The sequence below is a fragment of the Cyphellophora europaea genome (genome assembly GCF_000365145.1).
Source record: "Cyphellophora europaea CBS 101466 unplaced genomic scaffold supercont1.9, whole genome shotgun sequence".
In the NCBI taxonomy this organism is placed as follows: Eukaryota; Fungi; Ascomycota; class Eurotiomycetes; order Chaetothyriales; family Cyphellophoraceae; genus Cyphellophora; species Cyphellophora europaea.
In genome coordinates this window covers 218,433-231,626 of record NW_008481815.1, presented here as the reverse complement: position 1 = coordinate 231,626, position 13,194 = coordinate 218,433, and the positions used below count along the sequence as shown (strand labels likewise).

Sequence of the window (13,194 nt, the reverse complement as noted above, 5' to 3'; positions counted from 1 at the left end):
TCAATCCATGCCGAAGCATCTCGAAGCCATGCGCATCAAAGTGCCTACTCTTCAGCGGACTACAACACAGCATGCGCCGAGTATTGAGGCGCAATGCCAACGCAACGGAGGGGGAGGTCAATCAGGAGAGGCCGGTCACGTGAGCGGTAGCTACTCCGTACCGCCCTTCCAGAGACATACCGCTCTTCTGGAGACATACTACCGGTCTTCACCGAATGGAGTCCTGGCAAGCCAGTCATCGAGATTTGGTAGTACTACAACATTTCAGTACGTACAGTCTCCCCCAAGCCCCCCGGATGGCCAGAAATGTTACGTTTGCATAGAGTGGTTTGAAGTTGTATTCCAGTGCGCTATACCAGCCGGTATACCACACAGTCCACGCCACATTCTCCCACAATGGCCCCCAAAAGCAAAGACTCACCCATTCTAATCGTCGGCGCCGGCGTCTTCGGCCTCAGCACGGCCCTCGACCTCCGCCAGCGCGGGTACTGCAACATCACGGTCTTGGACCGCATGACCCCACCCGTGCCCGACGGCAGCAGCAACGACATCTCCCGCATCGTCCGCAGCGATTACTCCGACCCGTTCTACGCCGCCATGGCGAAGGAAGCGCAGCAGCAGTGGCGCGATGGCCCCTTCAAGCCGTACTACCACAACTCCGGCTTCGTGCTGACCTCTGAGGCGCAGGACGACCCGTTTCTGGAGAAGCTGATGGGCGTGCATGCTGGGCAGGGGCAGCGGTTTGAGACGTTTGCTGGCTCAGCGGAGTTGCGGAGCATGTTTCCGGCCCTGGGCGGCATCAAAGACGATCTGTCTGGCTATCTGAATCCAAATGCTGGGTGGGCTGATGCCGCGGGCGCCATTGGCGCACTGGCGAGCAGGTGTACCGAGCGCGGGGTGTCGCTCGTCACCGGCCCACGAGGCACAGTACAGTCACTGACAGTGCGCGACTCGCGCATCGAGGGCGTCAATGTAGCGACCGGGGAATCCCTACATGGATCCCACGTGATCCTCGCCACGGGCGCCTGGACGAACCGATTCCTCGACCTCACGTACGCCATGTCCTCGTCCGCCCACGCCGTCGGCTTCATCCAACTCACGGCCGAGGAAGCGCGGCGCGTTGCCGACATGCCCGTCCTGATCAACATGACGACCGGCTTCTTCGTCTTCCCGCCCACTCCTGGCACCCATATCCTCAAAGTCGCGCGCCACGGCCACGGCTTCGAGACCGAGGTTCGCGTAGAAGGGAATGAACGCACCATATCTGCTCCCCAACGGGACGCTAACAATGCGGCCTCCACGTTCATTCCGGAGTCGGCGGACGAGCATTTCCGGCAGGGCTTGAGGCAGATTTTGCCCGAGTTTGCGGATCGGCCGTGGATGAGGCGGAGGCTGTGTTGGTATACGGACACGCCGGAGGGGAATTTCGTCGTGGACGATCATCCAATGATCCAGTCGCTTTTTATTGCTGCGGGTGGTGCAGGACAGTGAGCTAACCCCCTTTCCTATTACCCCCCTTTCTTGCCGTAGATTCTAAATCCCTTGGAATGAAGAGAGATATCAGAGTAGGACGCTAACGCAGACGATGAAAACCAGCGGCTTCAAGTTCCTTCCGGTGCTCGGCCGCTACATTGCGGACTGTTTCGAAGGGAAAGCCACGGCCGAGGTGCGCGAGAAGTGGAGGCTGAGAAGTGATCCCGGCGCCAGAGAGCCGCTGGTCTGTAATGATGGGAGCCGGCGTGGGCCGCAGAAGAGGCGGCTGGAGAGCTGGGAGCAGGCGAAGCTGTGAATAGGAAAGACATGGTTGATCAAGTTCAGACTCGGGCCTATAGAGGTTTGGAGAATGTACTTTCCTTACTCACCAGGGCCTGTCAATCTAGTAGTCGACCCCTGGTCCTCCTATCTCTCTGAATGTCGTCTTAGAAGGTGTAAGTCGCAGACTCGTGTGGAACTTTCTTCATTCCAAAGCCTCCCTATGCCCTCTGTGCCTTTTGCTGGTTCCAAATTCTGATCTCGCCAGTAATTCCGCTGTTAGACAGATATCGCGACTGTAAACAGTCTACTACTAGTAGACGGAGTACATTGGCACGGGCAACCTCCGAGTTCCCGCCCACGTGACCCGTCTGGAGGCATACACATGGCGTTGTAGGACTTTTTATCTATTTCAGGTTATTAATTCACGTTCAATGGCATCAAGACTGAATAATCAGCTACGGACATTTCATTCATGCGGCCGGAGGACGTATCCGTCCGTGGGTATTCACGTAGAGCGATGTCTTGGACGGAGTGGCTAATGCCACGTCCGGTGGGCCATAAGAGGATCATACACCGCGAGAATCACGTATGTTATCAAAGCTTAGCCGGCCGTTAGCATAGCTGGAATTACTCAAGAAACTTCCACACCATTTATCTAATTCTACGAACATCATGCTATCCTCTATCAACTCATACATAGGTTACTCAGACCTGAGTACCAAGGAGAAACCGTCCATTCAGACCAAACAGCAACCCCGAGCACTTCCCTCATCATGGTACCGCTCTCCAGACATGTACCAGCTGGAACGTCGGGCCATCTTCTCCAAGAAATGGCTGATGGTTACCCACAAACTTCGCTTTACACAGCCAGGAGACTACTTCCGCTTCGAGGAGGCTGGCTACCCATTTGTACTTTGCCTTGACAGGAACGGCACCTTGCACGGTTTTCACAACATATGCCGACACCGCGCGTTCCCGGTCGTGACAGAGTCGGAGGGAAACGCGAGGATCTTCTCGTGCAAGTACCACGGCTGGTCCTATGGCTTGAACGGCAAGCTAGCGAAGGCGCCTCGCTTCGACGATGTTGAAGGATTTCAAAAAGAGGACCACAGTCTATTCCCCGTCCACATCCACGTCGACAAGCTTGGCTTCGTGTGGGTGAACCTGGAGGCCTCCGAGCACCCATCAGTCGCGTGGGAAGATGATTTCCGGGACGTGGATGCACAAGAGCGCTTTCAGAACTTTGACTTTACACAATACAAGTTTGACCATGTGTGGGGGATGAAAGGTGACTATAACTGGAAGACGCTCGCGGACAACTACAACGAGTGCTACCACTGTACCGTCGCGCACCCCGATGTGGCCAAGCTGGCAGACCTGCAGTATTACTATACTGTCTCTACACCAGGCCATATCCAGCACTTCTCACGGCCACAGAAGGGGAAAGAGGATGTGGACATCAAGAACGCGAGTACCTACTACTTCCCCAATGCCTGCATGACGGTCTCGTGAGTTCGGCCCCCTTTGCCCCCCTGACCTGACATGTGAACCATTTTTCAAGCTGACAATTACTGACTGACCCTCCCAAAAAGGCCTCACTTCTTCTACATGATGCGCTGCGTCCCCACCACGGCGACCACCACCTCGATGGAATACGAAGTCTACCGCCACGTCGACGCCACGGACGCGGAATTCACCTACATCGACCAGTTCTTCAAGCGCGTCCTCGGCGAGGACAAGGACCTGTGCAATGCGGCGCAGCGGAACCTGAACGCCGGCGTCTTCGTCAACGGCCAGCTGCACCCGGAGCTCGAGAGCGCGCCCATCTTCTTCCAGAGCGTGGTCAAGAAGTTGTTGGTCGACCACCGCACGGAAGAGAATGCGAGGGGCCGCGATATCTGGCCGGCGAGGCGCGGGGTGGCGAGTGCCAAGACGGAGGAGGAGGATGAGTTCTGTAAAGGGTTGGCTTGTAGTGATGCTACGTTGACGGCTTCGGAGTGGTGAAGCGTGATTGTGGTTGTGGTTTCTCAGCAGCTTCTCAAGGGGGAACTGCCGGTATGGTGCTTTTCATGGCTAAGTAGGCGGCGTTTCGAGGCTGTCATTCTATGCCACACAGTTTCATGTCGTATGTATCAGTCTGGTGAAGTGATAACCAGCAGACCACATCATGGTATAACACAAGAGGTTCTCTGATGTCCCTGTTGTATTGGCCTCAAAGTGCATCCTACGTATCGCTAGAATTCACACTCTGTCTAGGCTTGCGAGCAGAGCCCGGAAAAGAGCGCCCGCCCACCCCCCACCATCACACTGTGGGGGCGCTAGCTAGGCCTTAACCAGACTTCATTTCCCGAACGGCATTCCCTCTCTACGGGCGATCACAACGCTCGTGCCCAACGCCATCTTGCAACCATGTGGGTGACATGACATGTCGGTCAGTCATGCTCGGATCGTAAAACGCATGCACCAGGCATGCGAGAATTGTCGGTAGGTGGTGGCAATAATAGCGCCTTTGTGGTCCCAAAATCCTACGGCGAAGATCGCTGACAGTAGGGCTATACAAGGAGGAAGAAGACGCGCTGTCCGGGAGAGCGACCCGCTTGTTCGACATGTGCTCGTCTCGGTCAGGCATGTCATTACAGTGGCGGCAATGTCAGCGCACTGGAGAGTGAGCGAAACCTGGTACATCACCCCCAGTCCCTTCCTCCCGGGCTGGAAGGGTTGAATAAAGTCGCTCATCGTTTTTCTCATAGGAAGGGCGACTGGCGCAGTTGGAGGAGCAGATGAACCTGGTTCTGGAGCAAGGAAGGTTCGTGGGTATCTGAAGGGGGGACTCCCTATATTGCCGTGGGCGAGGCGTTGCCAAGTTTAGCTGACTACCCGCTGCCCCAGACCAGGTTCAACTGTTCAGACCGAAACACCACGCTCAGCTTCAGCTAAAACGCCGAGCCGGCGAGAGAGCCCCAGATCAAGACCTGCATCAGCAGTGGCCTCGAGGTAAGACCGTTCCAAGCTGTTCCCAAAAGCACAGTCTCTGATTCTCCAGTGCAATGCCTTCAATGCAACTCGTCACCGAAATGGCAAGTTTGTATTTTCAGTACTGCCACATGCAACCATTGTGGCTATTCGACGAGGACGATCTGGCTTCGCCAGAGAAGTATAGCGAAGAGATCATTCTGGCTTTGATGGCCTTGACGCTGCCTTATTCGTCCCATACTCGCTTTCAGGGTCGAACCGAGGAGCTGAGTCGACACTATTCGAAGCTGGCTCGCGATCGCATCCTGCTTCAGGTGACGGAAGGGAATGTCAAGCTTTCTACCATTCAGGGACTCTGCATGCTGGCATTTGCCAACTTCATAGGTTTGCTGCTCCACATCAGGTATCTTGCCCAGTTGCCAGGCTAACACCGCCCTAGTCAGAGACGTGCATTTTGCTTCGCTTCATATCAGCATGGCCATGACCTTTCTCAGGTGTGCAGGCATGGACGCCGAGGCACGGCCTGGAGATCTTTCGGGACCCGCAGAGGCACGTCGAAGGGTGTTCTGGAGTCTCTTATACCTTGACCAGATCTATGGGCAGCAGAGCACACCGCTGAACGTGCTGACCAACTTTGACAATCCCAAGTACGTGGGATCAAAATTGGATCTCCCCCGCGAGTTCAGTATTCTTCCACCTTCTTGGCCACAGGAATCGTTTGTTTCGGGCCAGACACAAGGTGGCGGCATCTGGGCTTATCTGGTCCAGCTCTCTACGCTTTGGAGACAGGTGCGGACATACATGAGCCAGTGCGCTGATAGCAACACCAAGACCCCATGGTCTGCTGACTCTGGCTACTCGATCATATGCGCACACCTGATGGATCTCGAGACCAAATTGCCAGCTGCCCATCGATACGACTTGGCGCGTTTCCCAGATCAATCCACCGAAGATCTCGAAAACAATCGAGCCTACTGGAGTCCCTGGCTGTCGATCCAGTTCACATACCATGCCATTCACAGCCTGCTGAATCACCCATTCCTATATTCATCGCGGCCGCAGCAGTCAGCTCAGCTCGCCGTGCCTAATACTTTCTGGAAGACGTCTTCTGAGCTTGCCCTTCTCCACTCCACCTGGATCGTTCGCTTGATTGACATGGTCACCGAGAAGCCCTATCCGATCTCGGATCCGTTCGTGGGCCATTGTGTTGCCATTGCAGCCACGATCCTCATCTACTTCTGTCGCGCGGCAGACACGAACCTCAAACAGGCGGCACAGAGCAAGCTTACGGTGTGCAAGATCTATCTGAGCGAGCTTGCAGTCAGATGGCCCGTTTGCAAGACGATGGTATGTGTACCTCCTCCTGCTGAGAAAGTCGAAGCCAGAATCCCTAACAGAGTGCTCGCTTACCTTATCTGGACCACATACAGCACGACAGACTCCAAGCACTGATGAGATCCGCGTTCGACTCCAACGAGCGCGACTCGTCCCGTCGAACCGTCTCGATCAACACCAGTTTGATGTGGGAGGTTCTCGACTACACCAACGTCGACACCCGCCGCAAACACGCAAGCGGCGGCACACTCTTCCACGAATCCCTCTGCCCCACCACCGACGCAGCCGACGAAGAAGACGACACGGTCGAAACCCAGATCTTCCACAGCTCGACCCGCGAAGTCGATACCTCTGATGGCGGCCAGGCTCTACCCCCATTCTCAGACCACGTCGTGCGGCGGACCACGTATCCTCGTACAAGCCGGGGCCGCAATGAGCAGCAGGCCGAGTGGCTATTGCCAGACCCTGCGATGGCTTCCAACCCGGCCGTTGCTCTTCCTCCGGGGGGCAATCAGAACATGGCGGGACCGCCTCAGGGGCAAGGTCCTCCTCCTCCTGGTGCGCCCCAGTATGCGCCATGGCTAGGTGCATTCACGGGGAATGCCTCGATCATGGACATCACGCACGACCCGTTCATGCAGTTTCAGGACTCGGGGAGTCCGTACTTTGGGATGTGGGAGGTTGGGAACCTGTGAGCTTTCGGGGGTTTGTGAACTTGTGATCCACGGGAAACTGCGACTTCGTGTGTGTGCAAGTGCGCTTTGCGGGTTCAGCCAGAATGCAGTCTTAAATAGAATTCTGCTTCGCCAGACCCAACCACTGCCTTCCCTAACATGGTACTGTAGTTCAGAAGACCTTTTGCTGTACCTCTTGGCAGTGCATGTACCACAGTCCACAGGTCCTCGGACGCTAACGGAGATGCTCCGGGCGGGCCCTCCACGACTTCTCTCCAATGGGGGGTGATTGGGTGGGGGGACACAGGTATCCTGCATGTAGGAACGTAACCACGGACTGAGCCATTAAGGCTCGTGGAATAACTGTATCTTTTACTCCCGGAACGGCTGTTATCTCTGCTGTCAGATCCTCAAGAGGCTGTCGAAGGGAAACCGTCAGGAAGACCCTGTATCGCCCTGAATCTCACGGGGCGAATGTGTACATATTCAACTCGTTCTACGAATACATTCTGAACACGATTGCACCTGTGAGATCCGATACAGCACACACCTGGCCGTTATTGAAGGTCTCTAAATCTACGTGAGGGTGTGCTGTGTTGAGCCACAATGGGCAACGACGCCTCTCCTAGTGGTCGGACTCCCGCCAGTCCTCCTCAGAGTCCCTCATCGGCAATGAAATTCCTCTCTCCGGCCACCCAGGCTGTACACGGCGATGATGTGCTCAATGTCATCGACGACGTCGCACCACCCATCCACCTCACAACAACCTACCGCTACCCCCGCGACCCAGACCTCCTGAGACCCCATCACGAGCGGCCAAGCTACCCCGTTCTCGACTTCGGCGAACACTGCTACTCGCGGCAGTCCACGCCGGGCCTCGCCCGCGTCGAAGGCATCCTGACCCTCCTCCTCAAGCAGCCGACCGTGGCATACAGCTCCGGCCTCGCTGCCTTCCACGCCCTGCTGACCATGCTGGCGCCCAAGCGCGTCGCCATCGGCGCCGGCTACCACGGCTGCCACGGCGTACTCAACCTCTACGCGCGCGCCAGCGGCTGCCAGATCCTCCCGCTCGACTGCAACACCGAGGAACTCGGCCCGGGAGACCTGATCCACCTCGAAACCCCGGTCAACCCCACCGGCCTGGCGCTGAACATCCAGCACCACGCCACCAAGGCACACTCGCGCGGCGCCTACCTCAGCGTCGACTCGACCTTCGCCCCGCCACCGCTCCAAGAGCCGTTCGCGCTCGGCGCCGACGTCGTCATGCACTCCGGCACCAAGTACCTAGGCGGCCACTCGGATTTCCTCTGCGGCGTGCTCGCGTGCAAGAACACCGACTGGGTGCAGCGCCTGTATCAGGACCGTCTGTATCTGGGCTCCGTCATGAGCGGCTTCGACAGCTGGTTACTGGTGCGCAGTCTGCGCACGCTGGAGCTCCGCGTCCTGCGCCAGAGCCAGGCCGCCGACTACATCGTGCGAGCGCTGTATCAAGCCTTGCAGCAGCAGCCCAGTGACCTCCAAACGGGTTGCGGCGACGACAGCGGCGGCAGCAGCAGCAGCAGCAGCATCCTCTCGGCGGACGACGCCAACGTGGTCCGTGGCGTCGTCAAGAGCATCCAGCACGCGAGCGTCCAACCCGCCGCGCTCGAGTCCGCCTCCTGCTGGCTCCGTCAGCAGATGCCACGCGGCTATGGCCCTGTCTTTGGCCTCACGCTCCACTCCGCGTCATGGGCCCGCCGCTTCCCCAGCAAGCTGCTGCTGTTCCACCACGCGACCTCGTTGGGCGGCGTCGAGAGCCTGATCGAGTGGCGCACGATGACGGATGCGACGGTAGGCAGGGATGTGTTGCGTGTGAGTGTTGGTGTGGAGAGGAAGGAGGATCTATTGGCGGATTTGGTTAGGGGGATGAGGGAGGTGTGGGCGGAGGGTGGTGGGGAGGGAGTCCAAGGGAGGGCGAAGCTGTAAAAAGCTTTTTGTCGAGTTTGGAGGTTGAATCCAAGATCTGAGCTTATCTGAGGAAGGGTGGTGCAGATTCGATAACTGAGTAGATGCATTCATAGTGATTCTTGATTCATCAATAATGAACGACCAAGTCGAGTCTGTCTGGTCAAGCGGTCATTGATCCACTTCCACGATGAAAGAGCACTTGGTACTGATCGGTGCGATGGCGTAATTGAACAGATCTTAACCGTTCAACCGTCGCTGTAGGCGCCTGACTCAGGAGAGTTGACGCCGGGATGGGCATCCAAAAGTTCTTCGTCCGATGGTTCCGGCCAGACCTCAACTTGTCGGTCATTGCGAGTTTCGATCGCAGGTGTCGTACTGGTGCCCGGGCATTGGTTGGCCGTATCTGGAGCTTTCACGTCCCCAAGTCAACAAAGCCTGGACACACTGCTCGCGATTCTGCTCCGTTGCCGCCAGATGGGCACTCAACCCACGGACTGTTGGCAGTCCTATACTACTCCCCTTCTCCAGCAGTAGTCGTACACAGTCCTTGTGGCCACTGCCAGCAGCTGAGAGCAACGCCGTCTTTCCGTCATTGTTCGTGACTTCAGTGTTTGCACCCTTATCAAGCAGGAAACGGACGTACTTCAGATCCCCTTCGAAGGCGGCTAGTATCAAGACAGTGTCACCATCTGTGTTCCGGGCGTCCACATCTGCACCTCGGTCTAACAGCGCCTGCAAGGCCTTCTTGAATCTGGATCGTACAGCATAGAAAAGTGCAGTATCGCCTTGAGAGTCTCTTGTCTCGATGTCAATGCCCCTATCGAGTAGGATGTATACAACGCCACAACGACCCCTTCCGGCGGCTAGGTGGAGTAGCGTTGCGTTACCAGAGAGATTTGCACCGTTGCCGAGCAGCAGATCGACCATTGACTCTCTTCCTAGAGCTATTGCAAATTGTATAGGTGTCCATTCCCCGTAGTAGGAAGTCGCCTTCTTGTTCAGGGCTGTCTCAATTCGACCCGTGCGAATATACCAGTACACCACGGCTTCACAGCCCGATTCTGCGGCAAACGAGAGTGCATCCCGACCAAGATGAGTGACTGCATCTGGCTCTAAATCGGGAGCATCCAATAAAATCGCAACGACGTCATCAAAGCCTTCCCTAATTGCCCAGAGCAAGGGATGTAGGTACTGGTTGGATGACGTGGCGAGCAGTGCTCCCTTTTCTTTGCTTTTGATCAACGCATTGAAGTTGTTTTCCATTCCTCTGCGTAACCATTCGGGCTGTAGGAGTGCTTGGACCGCATCTTGATGGTGTTTCTGTAGCGCCGTGCAAAGAGAGTGCTCCCAGTGTCCTACACTTTCTCCAACAAGTGGACCGTCCGGACACAGGGCTCGGATGAGATGCGTGTAGTTACCTTCTGCGAGTGCATAGAGCAGGCTAGTGTTTCCGATATGGTGGCGAGAAGGAATCTCTGCGAGGTGGTTCCTGATCTTGATCCAAGAATCAAACCGAAAAGACTTGAGGAATACGGAGCCTGCGACATCACTCACACTTTGGTCTGCATGTTCCAGAATATATTGATTTGCATAGCTGAGCAGGGGGAATCTGGTTCGAAGCTCTTCTTGCATCTGCTTCCTTTCTCGTTGCGAAGCAGCTGCCACAGTGTCAGCAAGTGGCAAAAAGCTGGTTCTGTCAATGTCGTGATAGGTTTGACAACACTGCTTGAGACGTTGGTGTGAGATACCCGTAAGATCGTCGCCGAGCTCTGGCCACAGCTCAATCAAACCCCGATCCTTGACGAGGAAGTCTCGCACAGACTCATGAATAAATTGAACAGTGTTAGACGACTTGGGCAACTCCGCAAGCCCCTTTGAGGAACTCGATACAAATCGGCGCATGGAATCCTCAGTGACTTGTTCAAGGTCTCGTTCAAGCGCCTCGACATGAGTCCTCCCAAGTCCGGAGACCACACCAAAAAAGAGCTCTTCCTTTGTCAAGGGGTGAGCAGCAAAGCAAACCCATTGTAGGCAAAGTTGCGTCTCGTCCATGTTCGCTGTATCCCTCCTCAATATCTGCTTAAAGACATCACTGAGTTCAGTAGGGATTGTGCTCAGCAACGACTCAACAGCATAAATACGTCCGCGTTCGAATGCCGCGTTGAGCATCGGAATCACGAGGACTACCCACATAAATACACCATTCGCTTTCTCCAATATGTCGCTTCTGACCCTTTCAGTTATACTAGAGTGCCCTTCGTATAAGCGTGAACTAACAAATTTGGCTAGAGCATCATTGTGGCCCTCTTGAGCCTGTAGCGTAATTGTTTGAGCATTCCGCACGCTTACTGTCGGATACGGGCGGCTGGCAAAGCACACCTTCATCTGAACACCAGAGTCAGCGGCATCGATACTTACTTCATGAAAAGTTGAGAGCATTTCGCGTATTTGATACTCTTCACACTCGTCCAATGCATCGACAAAGCACTGTAGGCGTCTGTTCCCTAGTCTCACCACGGTTGCCGCGAAGGTTGCGCAAAGTATGTCCAGCGTCCACGGCGGAGCACTGGGATCGTACGGAGAGGGGAAGACTCCAATGTCGATTGTATCTTGCAAGTCTGGACATTCGCCTAGGACCTGGTATAATAACGCTTTCCACATTCCTAAGGTTGACTTCTCTGACTCTTCGCCTCTGGCATTGAAAAAATAAGAGATGACAACGTCATCAGCAAGCTTTCGACTTTTAGCATGCTCGTGGGCAAACTTCATCACCGTAGATTTGCCTGTCCCAGCATTGCCATCAAGCAAGAGAAAGCCGTATTGTTGCCCATATTTGATGGGGTCTTCCCAACGCTGATATGTGGACACCTTCAACAACCAAGAGCAGCTGCCGGGACGCACATGTTTGATCTCTTTTCGTCTTGCGTCGAAGGTGTTGAGCCTGAGGCTTTCCAATACCTTTCGACGCTTCTTGACCAGAGCTCCACCTGGCAAAACCATCAAGTCAGCTTCATTGCTCATTGGAGTAGCACGGCCAAATCCGTTCAGCCGTTTTCGAAAGGCTTGGGCGATCTCGTCGTCGAGACGACTCATTGCTTTGTCCTTTGGCTCACCGTAGTTTGGGAGCATTGATACATCAAAGATACCCATGAGGCAGTAGGCTTGGTCCTCTTCCAGCTGAGTCTGTCGACCGAGCATCCAGCTTTTTCGTTCGTCGACACTGAACGTATGAAGAGGCTGCATGCGGAGGGCGGCCACCGGAATACGGGTGATCTCGGAGATCTGTTGTTCCAGCGATTTCTTGTCACCAAGCAATGCGCCATCGCAGGACCAGAACTCAACGCATTGTGGCGCTAGAAGCTCTTGGAGTGTCCACCCTCGTCTGAACCACTTGCTGTCTCGTAGGCTAGATTGCCAGTCACGCTCAGCTCTAGCAAGACCACAGTTAAGCAAGCTAACATCCGCCAGAAAGACGTAGCACTTCTCCGCGCCTTGATACCAACGAAACATACAATTGATAGCCTCAGCGAGCTCACTTGAGTTCGACTGCTTGATGCAACATGTGTCAACCCAGAAAAACTCCAGGCCATCTCGCCTGGCTCGTTCGGCGCAGAACGTGAGCTTGGCATATCCCTCCTTGTTTGAGCCAGTGTGGTTGTGTATATCCTCGAACGTAACTTCTCGCTCATCAGACAGCCACGTGTGAGATAGTATTGCGTAGCAAGGGATTTTGTCGCGATCGAATTTCGTCAGGCTGAAGCCGCCCATGATTTCTGCTCGCAGAAGGCGCATAGTATTGAGTTGGCCAGTAAGGCATCAATGTGATCTGATCGTGCTGACCCAAAGCTCGCAGTCAGCGAGCTAGATGGCATTCGCCCGACTGCATGGAGAAGGATTCGACGGAAGGAGGCTCTCGGCAGGTGAATTCGTGACACGTTCTACAGATAGAGATCGGCGCACTGCATTGGCGGGCATCGGGATGAGCTGATTGGAACGCTAATTTACCCAATGAACGAGAAGGGCGGGATACAAGAGGTCAGCGCCGCCTTGAAACGGTCGGAGACCTGCGATTCCTGCGTCCAAACACCATCATCATGACAGTTGGAAGAGGAAGCTCTTGGGATGAGGGTCGCTTGTGTAGGTGATGAAGACCTGAAACCGCAGCGCATGTGCAAAGCAAGGGCTATTTGAATGTTAATTGATTGATTTGTGGGTGAGCTGTATCCTTATTCCGAGCGGTCGTCTTTGCTTTTGATGTTGCCTCATAGCACCTGCCTCGACTTTTCGAGGTCCTCTGATCGAGTTGCGAAGGAAGGAGACATGGAGTTCTCCAGGCACTCGTTGGGGAGGACTGGGCGCCAAGGCGGCCAAGCCCGGTTAAGCTTCACGGCAATCAGGCACTCGGTAGCTTCTCTGCATCACAACACATGAGCACCGGATGGCACGCGACACTCTTCGCCCCAACCAACGCGCGAAGAGCCTTGATGGGGTACAATCTTTGTAAAACTGA

The 13,194-nt window shown here is 55.2% G+C and overlaps 5 protein-coding genes across 5 annotated transcripts; 4 read left to right on the top strand and 1 right to left on the bottom strand.

The window, feature by feature from the left end:
• Window positions 1–396: 396 nt before the first annotated feature.
• Window positions 397–1,789, top strand: HMPREF1541_08547 (uncharacterized protein; the record flags this gene model as incomplete). The annotated part of the gene is made up of 2 exons (XM_008722866.1): window positions 397–1,487; window positions 1,597–1,789. The coding sequence occupies 2 exons, from the start codon at window positions 397–399 to the stop codon at window positions 1,787–1,789; spliced, it is 1,284 nt and encodes a 427-aa protein (XP_008721088.1).
• Window positions 1,790–2,427: 638 nt separating this feature from the next.
• On the top strand, window positions 2,428–3,759 carry HMPREF1541_08546 (uncharacterized protein; the record flags this gene model as incomplete). The annotated part of the gene is made up of 2 exons (XM_008722865.1): window positions 2,428–3,263; window positions 3,348–3,759. The coding sequence occupies 2 exons, from the start codon at window positions 2,428–2,430 to the stop codon at window positions 3,757–3,759; spliced, it is 1,248 nt and encodes a 415-aa protein (XP_008721087.1).
• A 1,070-nt stretch (window positions 3,760–4,829) lies between these two features.
• On the top strand, window positions 4,830–6,758 carry HMPREF1541_08545 (uncharacterized protein; the record flags this gene model as incomplete). The annotated part of the gene is made up of 3 exons (XM_008722864.1): window positions 4,830–5,112; window positions 5,168–6,075; window positions 6,159–6,758. The coding sequence occupies 3 exons, from the start codon at window positions 4,830–4,832 to the stop codon at window positions 6,756–6,758; spliced, it is 1,791 nt and encodes a 596-aa protein (XP_008721086.1).
• A 585-nt stretch (window positions 6,759–7,343) lies between these two features.
• On the top strand, window positions 7,344–8,702 carry HMPREF1541_08544 (uncharacterized protein; the record flags this gene model as incomplete). The annotated part of the gene is made up of 1 exon (XM_008722863.1): window positions 7,344–8,702. The coding sequence occupies one exon, from the start codon at window positions 7,344–7,346 to the stop codon at window positions 8,700–8,702; it is 1,359 nt and encodes a 452-aa protein (XP_008721085.1).
• A 327-nt stretch (window positions 8,703–9,029) lies between these two features.
• On the bottom strand, window positions 9,030–12,476 carry HMPREF1541_08543 (uncharacterized protein; the record flags this gene model as incomplete). The annotated part of the gene is made up of 1 exon (XM_008722862.1): window positions 9,030–12,476. The coding sequence occupies one exon, from the start codon at window positions 12,474–12,476 to the stop codon at window positions 9,030–9,032; it is 3,447 nt and encodes a 1,148-aa protein (XP_008721084.1).
• Window positions 12,477–13,194: the final 718 nt, after the last annotated feature.